Consider the following 21393-nt stretch of genomic DNA (forward strand, 5'->3'; position numbering starts at 1 on the left):
ATAAAAGTTAAATTTTTTTTAAAAATCACCCACTCACACCCGAGATAATGATGTAATCAATCTCTAATACAATAGGGAGCGAGAAGTGCTATTTAGATGCATCTTTTGGTCAAATTCTTCCTTTTTTTGACAAAACCCTCACAAGTTTACCTATACATCAGCACTCCAGCCAACACAAGGTTAATCACAACCAGATATAGGCATCTCCCTTGTACCAAGTGTAGTGCTGTTGCATATTTGCTTTTTGTCCAAAATGAAAAATTATATTGCTGCAGCCATAGAGTAGGCTATTTGCTTTTTTGAGCATCTTAGGTCAATTGAAGACAGGAGTCCAACGCTCCTATATTGCTACATTTAAAAAAAAGATCACAACTCAGATATTTCCCTCAAAGTCTTGTTTTTTTTTTAAAATTGGACACGAGTGCCAAGAGGTTTAACCTCTGAGTGGGATTTTAAGTTGTTTACTAAATAAATTTGATATGCTGTTTTTTTTTTCTTTGAAATCTACAATTTACTATTACAGCGTTTCAGTTCTGAGTAAATAATGTTGTGTAAAATTGTATCCTCTGTTTACATTTGCCATAAATGTTTTATTTCACTGTACTATGTATTACTATCCATTGTAATTTCTCTATTTGTTTGTTCTTCTATGTCATTTTGGTGCATTTTTTGCTGATCTATTGTATCCTATGAATATGTGGTAATTTGGCAATTATTGACTTATAACTGTGATTTGATTACCATTAGAGGAGGAGTAGTAGTACAGGTGTATATTTTAGTGCAAACTAGCCAGCTATCAACCATTGGTCATTGAGAAAGTTCAGTATTTTCTACATACGAAACATGTTTGACCACTTCTGTTAAGTGCACTCTCCTTTATGGATGCCATTGTTTTGAAGCTGATATGGATCTATTATGCTGAATAAAATGCTTTTCTGCTTTTACTACTGAGAGTCTGGAGTTAGTCCTGTGATACGTCTGGAGACCGGGTGCCTCTTCTTGCTTGTTGTTTCTTGTATGGCTGCTATTCCGCCTTCAAATAAATGTAAAAGGTCTTTCCAAACTTTTCATAAATCTGAGGAAATTTGTATTCACCGACAGCATACTGAAGTATCCTCTGCTGATGAGGATCTCTCTGGCTCAGAGGATCCTGCATCCAAGACTGAAATTGATAAATCTTTTCTTTTTAAAATTGAATAAATTCATTCTTTATAAAAGGAAGTATTGTTTACTTTGGGTATTGAGGAGTCTAGACCTCTTGATACCAAAACTAGTAATTGTTTGAATTCTGTTTTTAAAACTTCTGAGGTTACTCCTGAAGTTTTTCCTATTCCAGATGCTATCTCTAATATGATTACTAAAGAATGGTCTAAGCCTGGTACGTCTCTTAACCCTTGTTCTAGGGTTAAGAAGCTGTATACTTTACCTGTGGCCAATTTAGAGTTTTGGGAAAAGGTCCCTAAGGTTGATGGGGCTATTTCCACTCTTGCTAAACATACTACTATTTCTATGGAAGATAGTACTACTTTTAAGAATCCTTTAGATAGGAAGATTGAATCTTATCTTAGAAGAGCATATTTACATACTGGCTATATTCTTAGACCTGCTGTTTCTATGGCTGATTTTGCTGCTGCTTCAACTTTTTGGTTGGACAGCTTAGCACAGCAGTTATCAGATCCTGAACTGTCTAGCATTGTTCTTTTAATTCAACATGCTAATCATTTAATTTGTGATGCTATATTTGTTGTCATTAAAATTGATGACTATATCTTCTAACTAGAAGAGCTTTGTGGCTTAAATCTTGAAATGCTGACATGGTGTCTAAATCTAGATTACTATCTATCATTTCAGGGTAATAATTTATTTGGTTCTCAATTGGATTCTTTTATCTCCACTATCACTGGGGGAAAGGGAGTTTTTCTGCCCCAAGAAATCTAAGTGTAAGTTTAAAGCTCCCAATCGTTTTCGTTCCTTTTGTCAGAATAGAGAACAAAAAACCTCTTCTTCCCCTAAGGCCTCTGGCTCTAATTGGAGACCATCTCCAAAATGGAATAAATCCGAGCCTTATAAGAAACCAAATCCAGCCCCTAAGACTGCATGAAGGTGCGTCCCTCAAACCAGTTCAACTGTTCAACTGGTGGGGGCAGATTAAAATTATTTCAAGACATTTGGACAGATTCTGTTAAAAATCAGTGGATTCAGGATATTGTTTCTCAAGGGTATCGAATAGGTTTCAGAATAAGACCTCCCATGGAAAGATTCTTTCTTTCTCATGTTCCAACAAACCCTGTGAAGGCTCAGATTTTTTTGGAAGTGTGTTTTAGACCTAGAGCTTTCATGGGTGATTGTCCCAGTTCCTCAGCAGGAACAGGATTTGGGTTTTTATTCAAATCTGTTCATTGTCCCAAAGATGATTCTTTCAGACCAATCCTGGATCTGAAAACTTTAAATCGTTTTGTAAGAGTCCCGCCTTTCAAGATGGTGACTATAAGGGCTATTCTGCCTTTTGTTCAGCAAGGTCATTTCCTGTCCACAATAGACTTACAGGACGCTTATCTTCACATTCCAATTCATCCAGACCATTATAGGTTTCCGAGATTCTCTTTTCTAGACAAGCATTACCAATTTGTTGCTCTTCAGTTTGGCCTAGCGACAGCTCCAATAATTTTCTTGAAGGTTCTCTGTGCCCTTCTATCTGTAATTAGAGAGCAGGGTATTGTGGTGTTTCCTTATTTGGATCTTGGTACTAGCTAAATCTTTTCATTTAGCAGAATCTCACACGAAACCACTAGTGTGGTTTCTTCAAAGACATGGTTGTAGGATCAATTTACAAAAAGTTTCTTGATTCCTCAGACATGGGTCACCTTTTTAGGTTTCCAGATAGATTCAGTGTCCATAACACTCTCTATCAGACTAGAAGAATTAAGTTGTTTTTAGCTTGTCTAAACCTTCAGTCTCTCTCATTTCCTTCAGTGGCTATGTGAATGGAAGTTTTAGGTCTCATGACTGCAGCATCCAACGTGATCCCCTTTGCTTGTTTTCATATGAGACCTCTACAGCATGTTGCACCAATGGTGCAGGGATTATACGCAGATATCACAGTTGATATACTTAAATCCCAACACTTAACTCTCTCTGACTTGGTGGTTAAACCATCACCTCATTGTTCAAGGGGCCTCCTTTGTTTCTTCTTCCTGGACTGTGATCTCAACAGATACAAGTCTTACTGTTTGGGGAGCGGTCTTGGGGTCTCTGACAGCATAAGGGGTTTGGAATCCTCAAGAGGCGAGGTTACCAATCAATATTTTAGAACTCTGTGCTATTTTCAGAGCTCTTCAGGCATGGCCTCTATTGAAGAGAGAACTTTAAATTAGTTTTCAGACAGACAATATCACAACAGTGGCATATGTCAATCATCAATGAGGGACTTCAGCAATAAAAGAAGTATCTTGGATACTTTCTTGGGCGGAATCAAACTCTTGTCAAATTTCTGTGATTTATATCCCAGGTGTTGACAATTGGGAAGCGGATTATTTCAGCCATCAGACTTTACATCCGAGGGAGTGGTCTCTCCATCCAGGTGTTTTTTCATCTTCTACAGATGTGGGGTCTTCCAGAAATAGATCTGATGGCCTCTCGTCTAAACAAGAAGCTTCCCAGATACCTTTCCATGTCCAAGAATCCTCAGGCCGAGATGGTTTATGCTTTAGCAGTTCCTTGGTTTTACCAACCTGCTTACATTTTTCCGCCTCTGGTTCTTCTTCCAAGGGTGATCTCCAAGGTTATAAATGGAACAATCTTATGTGTTTCTGATAGCACCAGCATGGTCTCACAGGTTTTGGTATGCGGATCTTGTCCAGTTTCCAGCCTTGGCCACTTCCTTTAAGGCCAGACCTTCTGTCTCAAGGGCCGTTTTTCCATCAGGATCTCAAACCTCTAAATTTGAAGGCATAGAAAATAAATTTTAAGGCATAGAAATTGAACGTCTAGTGCTTAGTCATAGAGGTTTCTCTCACTCAGTGATTAGCATTATGATACAGGCTCGTAAGTCTGTTTCAAGGAAGATTTATCATCGGGTTTGAAAAACCTATATTTCGTGGTGTTCCACTCATGATTATGCTTTGCATTCTTTCAGAATTCCTAGGATTTTACAGTTTCTTCAGGATGGTTTGGATAAAGGGTTGTCTGCAAATACTTTGATAAATCTCTGCTCTTTCTGTCTTATTTCATAGAAAGATTGCTAAGCTTCCTGATATTCACTGTTTTTTTTCAGACTTTGATTAGTATCAAACCTGTTATTAAATCTATTTTCTCTTGTAAGGTGTATACAGTCCACGGATTCATCCATTACTTGTGGGATATTCTCCTTCCCAACAGGAAGCTGCAAGAGGATCACCCACAGCAGAGCTGTCTATATAGCTCCTCCCCTAACTGCCACCTCCCAGTCATTCTCTTGCAGCTCTCGACAAGGGAAGTAGCTAGAGAGATGTGGTGCATCCCTGAAGGAGTCCCCTGAACATATAGGACCTCTCTAAAGGGTTTTTGTGCCTTTCAAAGTCGTATGGGCAGGTAGGGCCACAGCAGAGCTGTGGCAGTTGGTTGTGACTGTTTAAAAACGTTTATATCGTTTTTTTGATCCGGTTTTGAAACTAAGGGGTTAATCATCCATTTGCAAGTGGGTGCAGTTTCTGTGATTGTTTTTTTCTCTTAAAGGCACAGTAACGAAAGATGCCAGCCTTCTGGGGTGTAGTCTGGAACTCCCTGAAGGCTCAGGGCTCGTGGACTCAGGAGGAGGCACTCCTCCCGATAAACATTCTGGAACTAAGAGCGATATTCAATGCTCTTCAGGCTTGGCCTCAGCTAGCTGCGGTCAGGTTCATCAGATTTCAGTCGGACAACATCACGACTGTAGCCTATATCAACCATCAGGGGGGAACAAGGAGCCCCCTGGCAATGTTGGAGGTTCCAAAGATAATTCTATGGGCAGAGGTTCACTCTTGCCATCTCTCAGCTATCCATATCCCAGGAGTAGAGAACTGGGAGGCGGATTTTCTAAGTCGGCAGACTTTTCATCCGGGGGAGTGGGAACTCCATCCGGAGGTATTTGCCCAGCTGATTCAACTATGGGGCAAACCAGAACTGGATCTCATGGCGTCTCGTCAGTACGCCAAACTTCCTTGTTACGGGTCCAGGTCAAGGGATCCCCAGGCAGCGCTGATAGATGCTCTAGCAGCGCCCTGGTCCTTCAGCCTGGCTTATGTGTTTCCACCGTTTCTTCTGCTCCCACGGCTGATTGCCAAGATCAAGCAGGAGAGAGCTTCTGTGATTTTGATAGCTCCTGCGTGGCCACGCAGGACTTGGTATGCAGATCTGGTGGACATGTCATCCTTTCCACCTTGGACTCTGCCGCTGAGGCAGGACCTTCTACTTCAAGGTCCCTTCAAACATACAAATCTAATTTCTCTGCGTCTGACTGCTTGGAGATTGAACGCTTGATTTTATCAAAGCGTGGGTTTTCCGAGTCGGTCATTGATACCTTAATTCAGGCTTGAAAGCCTGTCACCAGGAAAATGTATCATAAGATATGGTGTAAATATCTTCATTGGTGTGAATCCAAGGGTTACTCATGGAGTAAAGTTAGGATTCCCAGGATATTATCTTTTCTCCAAGAAGGATTGGAGAAGGGATTGTCAGCTAGTTCCTTAAAGGGACAGATTTCTGCTCTGTCCTTTTGCACATGAGTCTGGCGGATGTTCAAGACGATCAGGTGTTTTGTCAGGCTTTAATTAGAATCAAGACTGTGTTTAAACCTGTTGCTCCGCCATGGAGTTTAAATTTAGTTCTTAAAGTTCTTCAAGGGGTTCCGTTTGAACCTCTGCATTCCATAGATATCAAGCTTTTATCTTGGAAAGTTCTGTTTTTGGTAGCTATCTCTTCGGCTCGAAGAGTTTCAGAGTTATCTGCCTTGCAGTGTGATTCCCTTTATCTGATCTTCCATGCAGATAAGGTAGTTTTGCGTACCAAACCTGGGTTTCTTCCTAAGGCGATATCTAATAAGAATATCAATCAGGAGATTGTTGTTCCGTCACTGTGTCCTAATCCTTTTTCAAAGAAGGAACGTCTATTACATAATCTTGACGTGGTTCGTGCTTTAAAGTTTTATTTACAAGCTACTAAAGATTTTCGTCAAACATCTGCATTGTTTGTTGTCTACTCTGGACAGAGGAGAGGCCAAAAGGCTTCAGCAACTTCTCTTTCTTTTTTGGTTAAGAAGTATAATCCGCTTAGCTTATGAGACTGCTGGCCAGCATCCTCCTGAAAGAATTACATCTCATTCCACTAGAGCGGTGGCTTCCACATGGGCTTTTAAAAATGAGGCTTCTTTGGAACAGATTTGTAAGGCGGCGACTTGGTCTTCGCTTCATAATTTTTCTAAATTCTACAAATTTGATACTTTTGCTTCTTCGGAGGCTATTTTTGGGAGAAAGGTCTTACAGGCAGTGGTGCCTTCCGTTTAAGCGCCTGCCTTGTCCCTCCCTTCATCCGTGTCCTTTAGCTTTGGTATTGGTATTCCACAAGTAATGGATGAATCCGTGGACTGGATACACCTTACAAGAGAAAAAAAAAATTATGCTTACCTGATAAATTTATTTCTATTGTGGTGTATCCAGTCCACGGCCCGCCCAGTCATTTTAAGGCAGGTGTTTTTTTTTTTTTTAAACTACTGTCACCACTACACCCTATAGTTTCTCCTTTCTCTTGCTTGTCTTCGGTCGAATGACTGGGAGCTGGCAGTTAGGGGAGGAGCTATATAGACAGCTCTGCTGTGGGTGATCCTCTTGCAGCTTCCTGTTGGGAAGGAGAATCCCACAAGTAATGGATGAATCCGTGGACTGGATACACCACAAGAGAAATAAATTGATCAGGTAAGCATAAATTTTGTTTCTCCTCCTTGGAGTCTCAATTTGGTATTGAAGATTTTACAGGCTCCTCCTTTTGAGCCTATACATTCTCTGAATATTAAATTACTTTCTTGGAAAGTGTTATTTATTTTGGCTATCTCTTCTGCTAGAAGAGTTTTTGAATTGTCTGCTCTCTTGTGAGTCTACTTATCTGATTTTCCATCAAGATAAAGCTGTTTTCTTCTAAAAAAAAAAAAAGGGGGGGGAAGGGTTAACAGCTGCATTCATTACTTTTGGGAAATACAAAACCTGGCCACCAGGAGGAGGCAGACACACCCCAGCCAAAGGCTTAAATACCTTCCTCACTTCCCTCATCCCCCAGTCATTCTTTGCATTTCGTAATAGGAGGTTGGCAGAGAAGTGTTAGAAGTTAACAGAATTGTCTCTTATGCAGGGTAGTACTCTTCGAGATGGGACGGGAGTTATAAATAGTCCCGTCAGCCTCTCAGTGAGAGCTTGGATGAAAGTTTGTCCGGAGATTCAGGTAGAGTCTTCCTGAGAAACCATCCCGACTCATATCAACAGCTCCATAAGCAATCAGCGTTGACCAGTTTTTCTGCCTGCTTTCTTCACTCAAGTCCATGTCAGAAGCGATGCTAGTATCTGTCACACTTGATGTACCGTGTTACTTTTCCACGGCATAGATTCCGGTAAGATAGTTTCATTTCTCCAACATAGGTGTGTCCGGTCCACGGCGTCATCCTTACTTGTGGGATATTCTCTTCCCCAACAGGAAATGGCAAAGAGCCCAGCAAAGCTGGTCACATGATCCCTCCTAGGCTCCGCCTACCCCAGTCATTCTCTTTGCCGTTGTACAGGCAACATCTCCACGGAGATGGCTTAGAGTTTTTTAGTGTTTAACTGTAGTTTTTTTATTCAATCAAGAGTTTATTTTAAAATAGTGCTGGTATGTACTATTTACTCTGAAACAGAAAAGAGATGAAGATTTCTGTTTGTAAGAGGAAAATGATTTTAGCAACCGTTACTAAAATCCATGGCTGTTCCACACAGGACTGTTGAGAGGAATTAACTTCAGTTGGGGGAACAGTGAGCAGTCTTTTGCTGCTTGAGGTATGACACATTCTAACAAGACGATGTAATGCTGGAAGCTGTCATTTTCCCTATGGGATCCGGTAAGCCATTTTTATTCAGACAGTAAATAAGGGCTTCACAAGGGCTTATTAAGACTGTAGACATTTTCTGGGCTAAATCGATTCATATATACACATATTTAGCCTTGAGGAATCATTTAATCTGGGTATTTTTGTAAAATAATATCGGCAGGCACTGTTTTAGACACCTTATTCTCTAGGGGCTTTCCCTAATCATAGGCAGAGCCTCATTTTCGCGCCGGTATTGCGCACTTGTTTTTGAGAAGCATGACATGCAGTCGCATGTGTGAGGAGCTCTGATACACAGAAAAGACTTTCTGAAGGCGTCATTTGGTATCGTATTCCCCTTTGGGCTTGGTTGGGTCTCAGCAAAGCAGATACCAGGGACTGTAAAGGGGTTAAAGATAAAAACGGCTCCGGTTCCGTTATTTTAAAGGTTAAAGCTTCCAAATTTGGTGTGCAATACTTTTAAGGCTTTAAGACACTGTGGTGAAATTTTGGTGAATTTTGAACAATTCCTTCATACTTTTTCGCAATTGCAGTAATAAAGTGTGTTCAGTTTAAAATTTAAAGTGACAGTAACGGTTTTATTTTAAAACGTTTTTTGTACTTTGTTATCAAGTTTATGCCTGTTTAACATGTCTGAACTACCAGATAGACTGTGTTCTGAATGTGGGGAAGCCAAGGTTCCTTCTCATTTAAATAGATGTGATTTATGTGACACTGAAAATGATGCCCAAGATGATTCCTCAAGTGAGGGGAGTAAGCATGGTACTGCATCATTCCCTCCTTCGTCTACACCAGTCTTGCCCACTCAGGAGGCCCCTAGTACATCTAGCGCGCCAATACTCCTTACTATGCAACAATTAACGGCTGTAATGGATAATTCTATCAAAAACATTTTAGCCAAAATGCCCACTTATCAGCGCAAGCGCGACTGCTCTGTTTTAGATACTGAAGAGCATGGGGACGCTGATGATAATGGTTCTGAAATGCCCCTACACCAGTCTGAGGGGGCCAGGGAGGTTTTGTCTGAGGGAGAAATTTCAGATTCAGGGAAAATTTCTCAACAAGCTGAACCCGATGTGATTACATTTAAATTTAAGTTGGAACATCTCCGCGCTCTGCTTAAGGAGGTATTATCCACTCTGGATGATTGTGAGAATTTGATCATCCCAGAGAAACTATGTAAAATGGACAAGTTCCTAGAGGTCCCGGGGCTCCCAGAAGCTTTTCCTATACCCAAGCGGGTGGCGGACATTGTAAATAAAGAATGGGAAAGGCCCGGTATACCTTTCGTCCCTCCCCCCATATTTAAAAAATTGTTTCCTATGGTCGACCCCAGAAAGGACTTATGGCAGACAGTCCCCAAGGTCGAGGGAGCGGTTTCTACTTTAAACAAACGCACCACTATACCCATAGAAGATAGTTGTGCTTTCAAAGATCCTATGGATAAAAAATTAGAAGGTTTGCTTAAAAAGATGTTTGTTCAGCAAGGTTACCTTCTACAACCAATTTCATGCATTGTCCCTGTCACTACAGCCGCGTGTTTCTGGTTCGATGAGCTAGTAAAGGCGATCGATAGTGATTCTCCTCCTTATGAGGAGATTATGGACAGAATCCGTGCTCTCAAATTGGCCAATTCTTTCACCCTAGACGCCACTTTGCAATTGGCTAGGTTAGCGGCGAAAAATTCTGGGTTTGCTATTGTGGCGGGCAGAGCGCTTTGGTTGAAATCTTGGTCAGCGGATGCGTCTTCCAAGAACAAACTACTTAACATTCCTTTCAAGGGGAAAACACTGTTTGGCCCTGACTTGAAGGAGATTATCTCTGATATCACTGGTGGTAAGGGCCACGCCCTTCCTCAGGATAGGTCTTTTAAGGCCAAAAATAAACCTAATTTTCGTCCCTTTCGTAGAAACGGACCAGCCCCAAGTGCTACGTCCTCTAAGCAAGAGGGTAATACTTCTCAAGCCAAGCCAGCCTGGAGACCAATGCAAGGCTGGAACAAGGGAAAGCAGGCCAAGAAACCTGCCACTGCTACCAAGACAGCATGAAATGTTGGCCCCCGATCCGGGACCGGATCTGGTGGGGGGCAGACTCTCTCTCTTTGCTCAGGCTTGGGCAAGAGATGTTCTGGATCCTTGGGCACTAGAAATAGTCTCCCAAGGTTATCTTCTGGATTTCAAGGGGCTTCCCCCAAGGGGGAGGTTCCACAGGTCTCAATTGTCTTCAGACCATATAAAGAGACAGGCATTCTTACATTGTGTAGAAGACCTGTTAAAAATGGGAGTGATTCATCCTGTTCCATTAGGAGAACAAGGGATGGGGTTCTACTCCAATCTGTTCATAGTTCCCAAAAAAGAGGGAACGTTCAGACCAATCTTAGATCTCAAGATCTTAAACAAGTTTCTCAAGGTTCCATCGTTCAAAATGGAAACCATTCGAACAATTCTTCCTTCCATCCAGGAAGGTCAATTCATGACCACGGTGGATTTAAAGGATGCGTATCTACATATTCCTATCCACAAGGAACATCATCGGTTCCTAAGGTTCGCATTCCTGGACAAGCATTACCAGTTCGTGGCGCTTCCTTTCGGATTAGCCACTGCTCCAAGGATTTTCACAAAGGTACTAGGGTCCCTTCTAGCGGTACTAAGACCAAGGGGCATTGCAGTAGTTCCTTACTTGGACGACATTCTGATTCAAGCGTCGTCCCTTCCTCAAGCAAAGGCTCACACGGACATAGTCCTGGCCTTTCTCAGATCTCACGGATGGAAAGTGAACGTGGAAAAGAGTTCTCTATCTCCGTCGACAAGGGTTCCCTTCTTGGGAACAATAATAGACTCCTTAGAAATGAGGATTTTTCTGACAGAGGCCAGAAAAACAAAACTTCTAAACTCTTGTCAAACACTTCATTCCGTTCCTCTTCCTTCCATAGCGCAGTGCATGGAAGTAATAGGTTTGATGGTAGCGGCAATGGACATAGTTCCTTTTGCGCGCATTCATCTAAGAACATTACAACTGTGCATGCTCAGTCAGTGGAATGGGGACTATACAGACTTGTCTCCGAAGATACAAGTAAATCAGAGGACCAGAGACTCACTCCGTTGGTGGCTGTCCCTGGACAACCTGTCACAAGGGATGACCTTCCGCAGACCAGAGTGGGTCATTGTCACGACCGACGCCAGTCTGATGGGCTGGGGCGCGGTCTGGGGACCCCTGAAAGCTCAGGGTCTTTGGTCTCGGGAAGAATCTCTTCTACCGATAAATATTCTGGAACTGAGAGCGATATTCAACGCTCTCAAGGCTTGGCCTCAGCTAGCAAAGGCCAAGTTCATACGGTTTCAATCAGACAACATGACGACTGTTGCGTACATCAACCATCAGGGGGGAACAGGGAGTTCCCTGGCGATGGAAGAAGTGACCAAAATCATTCAATGGGCGGAGACTCACTCCTGCCACCTATCTGCAATCCACATCCCAGGAGTGGAAAATTGGGAAGCGGATTTTCTGAGTCGTCAGACATTACATCCGGGGGAGTGGGAACTCCATCCGGAAATCTTTGCCCAAATTACTCAACTGTGGGGCATTCCAGACATGGATCTGATGGCCTCTCGTCAGAACTTCAAGGTTCCTTGCTACGGGTCCAGATCCAGGGATCCCAAGGCGACTCTAGTAGATGCACTAGTAGCACCTTGGACCTTCAAACTAGCTTATGTATTCCCGCCGTTTCCTCTCATCCCCAGGCTGGTAGCCAGGATCAATCAAGAGAGGGCGTCGGTGATCTTGATAGCTCCTGCGTGGCCACGCAGGACTTGGTATGCAGATCTGGTGAATATGTCATCGGCTCCACCATGGAAGCTACCTTTGAGACGAGACCTTCTTGTTCAAGGTCCGTTCGAACATCCGAATCTGATCTCACTCCAGCTGACTGCTTGGAGATTGAACGCTTGATCTTATCAAAACGAGGGTTCTCAGATTCTGTTATTGATACTCTTGTTCAGGCCAGAAAGCCTGTAACTTGAAAAATTTACCACAAAATATGGAAAAAATATATCTGTTGGTGTGAATCTAAAGGATTCCCTTGGGACAAGGTAAAGATTCCTAAGATTCTATCCTTTCTTCAAGAAGGATTGGAGAAAGGATTATCTGCAAGTTCCTTGAAGGGACAGATTTCTGCCTTGTCTGTGTTACTTCACAAAAAGCTGGCAGCTGTGCCAGATGTTCAAGCCTTTGTTCAGGCTCTGGTTAGAATCAAGCCTGTTTACAAACCTTTGACTCCTCCTTGGAGTCTCAACTTAGTTCTTTCAGTTCTTCAGGGGGTTCCGTTTGAACCCTTACATTCCGTTGATATTAAGTTATTATCTTGGAAAGTTTTGTTTTTGGTTGCAATTTCTTCTGCTAGAAGAGTTTCAGAATTATCTGCTCTGCAGTGTTCTCCTCCTTATCTGGTGTTCCATGCAGATAAGGTGGTTTTACGTACTAAACCTGGTTTTCTTCCAAAAGTTGTTTCTAACAAAAACATTAACCAGGAGATAGTCGTACCTTCTTTGTGTCCGAAACCAGTTTCGAAGAAGGAACGTTTGTTGCACAATTTGGATGTTGTTCGCGCTCTAAAATTCTATTTAGATGCTACAAAGGATTTTAGACAAACATCTTCCTTGTTTGTTGTTTATTCTGGTAAAAGGAGAGGTCAAAAAAGCAACTTCTACCTCTCTCTCTTTTTGGATTAAAAGCATCATCAGATTGGCTTATGTGACTGCCGGACGGCAGCCTCCTGAAAGAATCACAGCTCATTCCACTAGGGCTGTGGCTTCCACATGGGCCTTCAAGAACGAGGCTTCTGTTGATCAGATATGTAGGGCAGCGACTTGGTCTTCACTGCACACTTTTACCAAATTTTACAAGTTTGATACTTTTGCTTCTTCTGAGGCTATTTTTGGGAGAAAGGTTTTGCAAGCCGTGGTGCCTTCCATTTAGGTGACCTGATTTGCTCCCTCCCTTCATCCGTGTCCTAAAGCTTTGGTATTGGTTCCCACAAGTAAGGATGACGCCGTGGACCGGACACACCTATGTTGGAGAAAACAGAATTTATGTTTACCTGATAAATTACTTTCTCCAACGGTGTGTCCGGTCCACGGCCCGCCCTGGTTTTTTAATCAGGTCTGATAATTTATTTTCTTTAACTACAGTCACCACGGTATCATATGGTTTCTCCTATGCAAATATTCCTCCTTAACGTCGGTCGAATGACTGGGGTAGGCGGAGCCTAGGAGGGATCATGTGACCAGCTTTGCTGGGCTCTTTGCCATTTCCTGTTGGGGAAGAGAATATCCCACAAGTAAGGATGACGCCGTGGACCGGACACACCGTTGGAGAAAGTAATTTATCAGGTAAACATAAATTCTGTTTTTCCTTTCACTGTGGAATATATGTAATGATATTTTATGGAATCGATGGTTAATATCTCCTAAGCGGGGTTAATGAACAGTGGGGGACATTTAATAATAATTATGTGATTCTGTCTGCTGATGTGTATGGATTTTGGACTCGGGCTTTTACGGAACATTTAGGTTTTTTTAGAGCTACGCAGTTTCTTGGTGGGACTGGCGCGCTTTTCCGTGACTGGGCGTGGTCACGTTTTTCATTCTCTATTTCCATATTCTTGGCCGAGGGTCGGTGGAGAGGGTCTATTCTCTGCTTGTCTGGGTCATAGCAGATGGTGAGTGCCCCAGCCATTGGGGGTGTGAGGTGCCAGTTATTTTTGTACAAAATTTGTCTGGTAAATTTATAGAGAACTCTGATTTTTCTGAGGAGGATTTCTCGGATTCATATTCTGTTTTCTGCTTAGATTGTATGGAGGCCCGGGTAATCCAGCCCAATCAATTGTGTTCCGTATGCCGTACTAGAGTGCTTTTTTCTTCCTCTAGGGAGAGATTAGAGACCTCTGAGCCTTCCGCCCCTGAGGATTGTGTGTTCCGTGAGGCGCGTTCCCTAGATATTTCTGTTTCTTCACAGGCAGTTGTCCCAAATACCGTTACCACTTCTCCTGAAGGAGGTTTATTTTCACTAGAGGTTGCAGCTCGGTTGCGCATGGCCGTATTCTTGGTGTTGGCGCATTTACAGCTTGAGGGCCAGCTAAGAGCTTATTCCAGTCCTCTTAACCTGGGGGTGCCAAGTGTGCTGGGTATTTACTCTGGGGAAGCGGTTCCCTCTGAGGCTTCAGGGGTACTACCGTCGAGGTCGGGGCCTTCAAATGCCCCGTCGGAGATGGATTTTGCATTCAGATTCAGAATAACGCGTCTGCGTGTACTGCTGAGGCAGGTATTGGAGGTTTTGGAAGAATTTAGTCTTTATTGGCCTCCAGATCCTCAGTCTTCTGATTCTGATGACGAACAGCGCTAGACGAGTGGAGGGATTTTGGTCCTACTCCTGATTGTCTTTGTGTATCTAATCCCAGTTCTGAGTGCTTAAGGAATCAGGATTCTGACAGGCTGGTTCTGTTTGTTTTTTATCCTTTTTGGCGTCCACCTGATTTGGTACTAATGTGTTTCTTTTTTTCCCGGAGCTCAAGAATGTTGTAGACTTTTCCTTTTAAGAAACTCTTTTCTTCTCTGGGATTTTGATACTAGCAATTTTTATGGTCGCGATGGTTGTTGGTTCCAGCGGAAGTCACTGATAAAAAAAAAAAATGTTTTTTTAAACCGTGTTTAGGCCTCGGAGCTTATTTGTCTGTTGCTTGTCTGTTTAGTCTTGCCCTGCTAGGGTTTAGAACTTTGTTAGCCCTTGAACAGTTTTGGTTGTACCCTGTTCTGCAGGCTAGTCCTGTTTGGGTACTAGTCACTCTGTTTTTTTGTGGTTTTATCAGACATTTTTGTATCCTTGATAACAGGCTGGTCCTGTTTGGGTACAAAATTTGTTTACCTCTTGTTACAAGGTTGTTTTTCTTGTTTTCTACAAGTTATCGCCTTTCTATCCTGGATATCAGGCTGGTCCTAAGTTACTAGGTTTTTTGTCCTTGCATTTGCTGGGATTACAAATTCTGCTATGACAGTATATTTGTTGGAAGGATCCAATTTATGCTTGGAGATCTTCAGTACCTGGTGTAAGCGGTGATGTTCCTCCCTATTGGTACTCCTGGTGGATTAGATTGTCCTATTTTCAGAAAGAGTCCACAGCTGCATTCATTACTTTAGGGAAATAATCACCTGGGCACCTGGAGGAGGCAAAGACACCCCAGCCAAAGGCTTAAATACTCCTCCCACTTCCCTCATCCCCAGTTATTCTTTGTCTTTCATCCCAGGAGAATGCAATTGGCCCCATTGTCTCAGGTCAGTCAGTTATGTTCTTTAGGCCGTTTAAGAGCGCCTTGTTCCTCGGGCTCGGGGATTCAAGAGACTGCTGAGCCATCCGCCTCAGGGGGCCCTGTCCTCCGGGAGGCAAGTTCCCTACCACTCCCTACTACTACACATGCGGGTAACCCAAGTTATGTTTTTTCCTCCTCGGAGGTTGCATTGTTCCCCCCGGAGGTTGTGGCACGTTATAGCTTTTACATACTTTTGGCATTTGCGTGTCTACAAGGTCCAGATGTTTATTTGCGGTTGTGTTCGTGCCCGGTTGCCTCAGGTCCCTCGGCCACAGGAGGGCATGTGCAGTTCCCTGCGGGTGTAGCTGTTCCTGAGTGTTGTGCCTTTCATTACAGGCTGGCTCGCCTTCGTGTTCTACTAGTTTTTTAGCTGTTTGGGGACCCTACCCTTCTCGATTACGGGACTCATCAGTCTTCTCCTTCTCCGCCTCGTTAGACATGGGGGATGAAGTAATCTCCTTTAAGTCTTGTTATCGTGATCCTTCCCAGTTTTGTTGGGAGAACAGGGTTTCCGTTAGGCTAGTCCTGCGGATCTTTCTGTTCTTCTTGGACGCTAACCCTCAGGTTGCCTGTCATTTTATTTTATACGGTTAGGATAAATTTTATTTTTCATCCTATGTTTCCTGCGGGAACTTCTCTGGGATCGATACTCTCTGTTTGCTTCTACGGAAGTTGTTCTGGACACGTTGGTCCCATGTTTTGTCTGTTTTTCTTCCTCCCTCTCTGAGGGCAGATTTAGCCAGCTTAGCAGTTATGACCCTGGTTGCAGTCTGGTCCTACTTGGGTTCAGATCTTGTGTCTCGCGGCTTATTCAGACATGTGGCACCTAATATACCTTGCTGGTCAGGTTGGGGTGGCGAGTGCTCTTAACATTATTTATGTTTCTTGTTATTTGTGTTACAAGTTTCAACTAAGCATTCTCAAGAGGACTTACGGTTCCGTGCGGCTCTTGGGATTGTTTCAGTCCTAAATAGCAGTTTCTCTGGTGACTGGGTCAGTGAATTTTGCTGTGTCACTCTCTGTTGCTTCTGATACCCTTGGAAGTTACAGTATTACTTCCCACATGGTGGGAAAATTAGAGGATTTAGCGCCTCTTTTTCGCTGGTCGGGGCGGTGTTGCTTTAGGAAATTGTCCTTTTTGGACTTGTTCCTTTAGTGGTTCTCTGCTTCATTGAGACCTCTTAGATTGTTAGTTTCTCCTTGTGGATGGGTCGTCTTCGGGGGACTTGGATTCCTTTCGGGATGTTAGACATTGAGGTCTTTTTGGGCTCGGGTTAGGGGTCCTTCCCCGGTGTTGGGAATGCTCTGCATCTCTTTCTTAGGATTGAAGAGGTCCTAGTGGTTTTCCACTCATATGGTTCAGGTATTACCATCCCCGTGGCATCCAAATCCATGTTTTACTGTCCTCTGACTTTGAATCTGAGGTTGTGGGGGAGGGTTGATGTTGCTCTGTTCGTGTGACTTGTCCTCTTTGTTCCCCTTGTGTCTGGAGCTCGGGGCTATCTGGACAGCTAGCTCAGCATTCTAATGCTCTGTGGCTACTCTGTACTGTAGCAAACTGGGGGTTGCTAGATCGATCCCCGGCGAGGTCTACTCAGCCTTTCCTCTTTTCGAGGATGATAAAATGAGCAGTGCCTTGTGTTCCTTAGGGGGATTGGACGTCTGTTAGCTCTAGTGTCCTTTTATGGCCTCATGTAGTGTTGGGCTCCTGCAAAGGGTGGTCTCTTCCCTTTGTGTTGGGACTTGCAATGGCTTCTTGCTCTTGTTATCCGGTTTATTCTGGATTTTTCCCTGGGAAGTCTGTTTTTTGTTATCAGACTGGGAATTTATGTGCCTGGAAGATTGTTTAATTCAAACATTTGTGGGGCCCGGGCTTCTTGTCCTGATCTTCCGGTCGTCAAGGGTTTTACTTGGCGTTTTCTCTATAGGGATCCTGCCGTGGGATGTTACCGGACCTTATAATCCTAGGACTGGCCTGGGGTTTCTAGTTTCCGGGGTTCTTGGGCTTCGCCCTTGTTCTGGCCATTTCTGTTTTACAACTTGGCCAGATTTATTGAGAGCCGGGGCTCCTTGGGCCTTGTCTTGGGCCGGACTATACTATACGGACAGCCAACTAACGGGACCTGATGGTGGGCTTTCCTGCCTGGCAAATTTAGATTGAGGTGGCTGTGTCCATTCTTCTGCCCTTTTGGGGGCTGGTCTTGGGGTTCCTTTCGGTTCCCTTACTTCAGATCTGCCGTTGTTTGGGGTGGTCCGGCTTGGTGTAGGATCTGAGATCTGTTGTTCATCTTCAGGTCTTGGGGGTGACAGTTGACCTTTGTTTAGAGGTTCTGTGCCTCTCTCCATTTAAGATCTGTGAGTAGGCTTGGCGGCCTACATTGCCTGGAGAGTGTCCTCTTCTTCGAGGTTGGGCAATCTCTGTCTTGGGACGCTTCTTCCTTACGGATAGTGTTTTCTCTGTATCTTCCTACAGATGGCAGCGTGTTACTGGTCTCAGATGTTTTCTTTCTGAGTTTGCTGCTTGTAATTTTCTGTTTGCTCAGTCTCTGAGTTCTGATGTTTTGATGACTTTGTCTTCAGCTGTCATTTTCTCCTACATTGGTGTATCCGGTCCACGGCTTCATCCTTACTTGTGGGATATTCTCATTCCCTACAGGAAGTGGCAAAGAGAGCACACAGCAGAGCTGTCCATATAGCTCCCCCTCTGGCTCCGCCCCTCAGTCATTCTCTTTGCCGATCTGAACAAGTAGCATCTCCACGGGGGTGATAAAGAGTATGTGGTGTTAGTTGTAGATTTTTATTTCTTCGACGAAGAGTTTCTGAGTTGTCTGCTTTGCAGTGTAATTCACCCTATCTGGTGTTCCATACAGATAAGGTTGTTTTGCGTACCAACCTGGTTTCCTTCCAAAAGTGGTTTCCAATAAGAATATTAACCAGGAAATAGTTGTTCCTTCTCTGTGTCCTAACCCAGTTTCTAAGAAGGAACGGCTGTTACACAATCTTGATGTGGTTCGTGCTTTAAAATTATATTTAAAAGCAACTAAGATTTCAGACAAACATCGTCCTTGTTTGTTGTCTATTCTGGTAAGAGGAGAGGTCAGAAAGCGACTGCTACCTCTCTTTCCTTCTGGCTGAAAAGCATCATCCGATTGGCATATGAGACTGCTGGACAGCAGCCTCCTGAACGAATTACAGCTCATTCCACTAGAGCTGTGGCTTCCACATGGGCTTTCAATAGTGAAGCTTCTATTGAACAGATTTGTAAGGCAGCGACTTGGTCTTCACTGCATACATTTGCCAAATTTTACAAATTCGATACTTTTGCTTCTTCGGAGGCTATTTTTGGGGGAGAGGTTTTGCAAGCAGTGGTGCCTTCCGTTTAGGTTACCTGACTTGTTCCCTCCCTTCATCCGTGTCCTAAAGCTTTGGTATTGGTTCCCACAAGTAAGGATGAAGCCGTGGACCGGATACACCAATGTAGGAGAAAACAGAATTTATGTTTACCTGATAAATTTCTTTCTCCTACGGTGTATCCGGTCCACGGCCCGCCCTGGCATTTGGTCAGGTTTAAATTTTTATTTTTGTACACTACAGTCACCACTGCACCCTATGGTTCTCCTTTTTCTCCTAACCGTCGGTCGAATGACTGGGGGGCGGAGCCAGAGGGGGAGCTATATGGACAGCTCTGCTGTGTGCTCTCTTTGCCACTTCCTGTAGGGAATGAGAATATCCCACAAGTAAGGATGAAGCCGTGGACCGGATACACCGTAGGAGAAAGAAATTTATCAGGTAAACATAAATTCTGTTTTCGGTACTGTTGCACGATGTGTGGGAGATGTTTCTTCTCCTGCTAATTCCCGTTTGCTCCTTGTGGGTTGGGTGTCTTCTCTCCTTGTTCTCGGGATCCATTCTGGTCTCTGTGGACTTGTCCTTCCTTTCAGTTGGGTTTTTTCCTTTATGGATTTTTCTGTACCTTTTGGGTATCCCTTGGTTTACCCTTGTCCTCCTTTTTGGGGGATTTTGGTACTGTACTTGTATGGGGACCGACTGCTGGGCAACGGTTCTCCTTGAGGAGTGTTGGCTCGGTGAGTCTACTTGCGATCTCTTGTTAGGCCTTCGGACTATCTGCGGGTCAGTGTCCTTGGGGCCTTTTCCTTCTAGTTCTTTTGCCCGGCTCCAACTAAGCGGGGTTTGTTTGTATTGTGGTTTCTTTAAGGCCTGGTGACCTCAGAATGGGCCGCCTATTGTACCCTCCTGTTTTTGCATTCAGTGTCCTCTATAGCTTGGGTATTTTTTTCCCAAAAGTAATGAATGCAGCTGTGGGCGCTTTACATTTATGAATAAAAACTTAAATTATGCTTACCTGATCATTTTCTTTTCTTCAGATGGAAAGAGTCCACAGCTCCCCATCCATATTTTTTCTGTGGGGCATCTTAGTTTTTATTCTTCTGGCACCTTTTCACCCTGGTATTTCTTCTACTGTTCCTTGTTCCTCGGCAGAATGACTGGGGGATGAGGGAAGGGAGAGGAGTATTTAAGCCTTTGACTGGGGTGTCTTTGCCTCCTTCTGGTGGCCAGGTTCTTATTTCCCAAAAGTAATGAATGCAGCTGTGGACATTTTTCCATCTGAAGAAAAGAAAATTATCAGGTAAGCATAATTTAAGTTTTTGGGGATTGTTATGCTTTCACTTACCCTTTTGGGGTAGGTCTTTCGATCATCTAGTCGTGAGACTAGGTTCTTGGGACCGTTTTTGTCCTTGCAGTATCCTTTTTTGATCCTACATACTTGGGGATCTGGAGGATTTTTATGCAGTCTCTCTTGCCGTCAACCAATAGGAGTCTCGTTCATTCGTTATCTCCTTGCGCTGTAGGTTTTCTGAGGTCGGATCCAGACTGGATCTTTAGAAACACTCGTGTTCTTTCACTCATTGAGTTCTGATCTCTTTGGGTCCTTCCTTCGTCTGCGGACTTTATGGGTGTTATATTCTAGGCCTTTTGGGGCTGAGTGGACAGCCACTTGGATACATCTTGAGAGTTCAAGACCCCATGGGGGTATGGCATGCATCCACCTTGGTGCAATTTTCAATGTAACTTAGTGGTTGTTCCACAAGGCTTTTGGTCTTGCTCCGGGTTTTGGGGGTCCGGTTTCTTAACCTAATCCTTGTTGTTGACTTGGCATTTCAGTTCTTTTTCAAGATTTTATAGTCTCGGATCTGTCCGGCATTCAGTAGCATGTTCCTACTGAGGCGGTTCCTTTTCTCTCTTCTGGAGAGATGGAGTTTTTTTTCTGGGAATTTCTTTACTGGAATATTCCTGGGTTTTTCGGTTTTCCTTCTATTTGGAAGGATCTCATCTACTGCGCCTACACAGTTGGCTCCTCCTGAGGTAGTTTTCCTCATCTAACTCTACGAGTTCAGTGGGCTGAGGGCTTCTCTTGGCTGCAGTGTACCTTCCCTTCGGGTTTCTGAAGGGTAATGAGGATAGGTATCCTGAATTCCAAGTTAGTTCTCTGCATGTCGGTGTGTCCTTCCTGCTTCCTTTTCTTAAGAACTTGTGGTTGGAGATTTATCTGATCACTTAACCTAGTCGATGCTGGGATTTTTTTAATCTCTCTTGTCCTTGGGACATTGACAGTCGCTTCTGTGATAGGACTGTTCGCTCGGAGTAGGGGTCATATATTCTGACTTATGTTTGAGCATCAACCACGCATCTCGTCTCCCGAAGGATCCTTTCTTAGCTTGGGAGATCTTGCAGAGGAAACCTTCCCTTAGAGGGTGGTTGGTTCTTCCTTTTTGGTCAGGGTGTCCTCCCTTAACCCGTTTTCTAGGTGGGGTGGGGGGAGCTGGTCCGCCCTGCTTTCTGAGTTTTTTTTTCTCTTGTTCCTTGCCAGGAATGTCCTGGTGGAAGTTTGTTAGCTACTCGGTTGGCTCGTTCCTATGGTTTGACGTTT

The 21393-nt window shown here is 43.7% G+C and overlaps 1 protein-coding gene across 1 annotated transcript in view; it reads left to right on the plus strand.

The window, feature by feature from the left end:
* LOC128663856 (serine/threonine-protein kinase tousled-like 2) overlaps positions 1-21393 on the plus strand; it is an 894029-nt gene that overhangs the window by 766191 nt on the left and 106445 nt on the right. The window contains exon 18 of the mRNA XM_053718402.1: positions 14008-14305. Coding sequence (XP_053574377.1) covers positions 14008-14305 — 298 coding nt within the window. The remainder of the gene's footprint in view (positions 1-14007; positions 14306-21393) is intronic.

This window comes from Bombina bombina, chromosome 1, assembly GCF_027579735.1.
Source record: "Bombina bombina isolate aBomBom1 chromosome 1, aBomBom1.pri, whole genome shotgun sequence".
Lineage (NCBI taxonomy): Eukaryota > Metazoa > Chordata > Amphibia > Anura > Bombinatoridae > Bombina > Bombina bombina.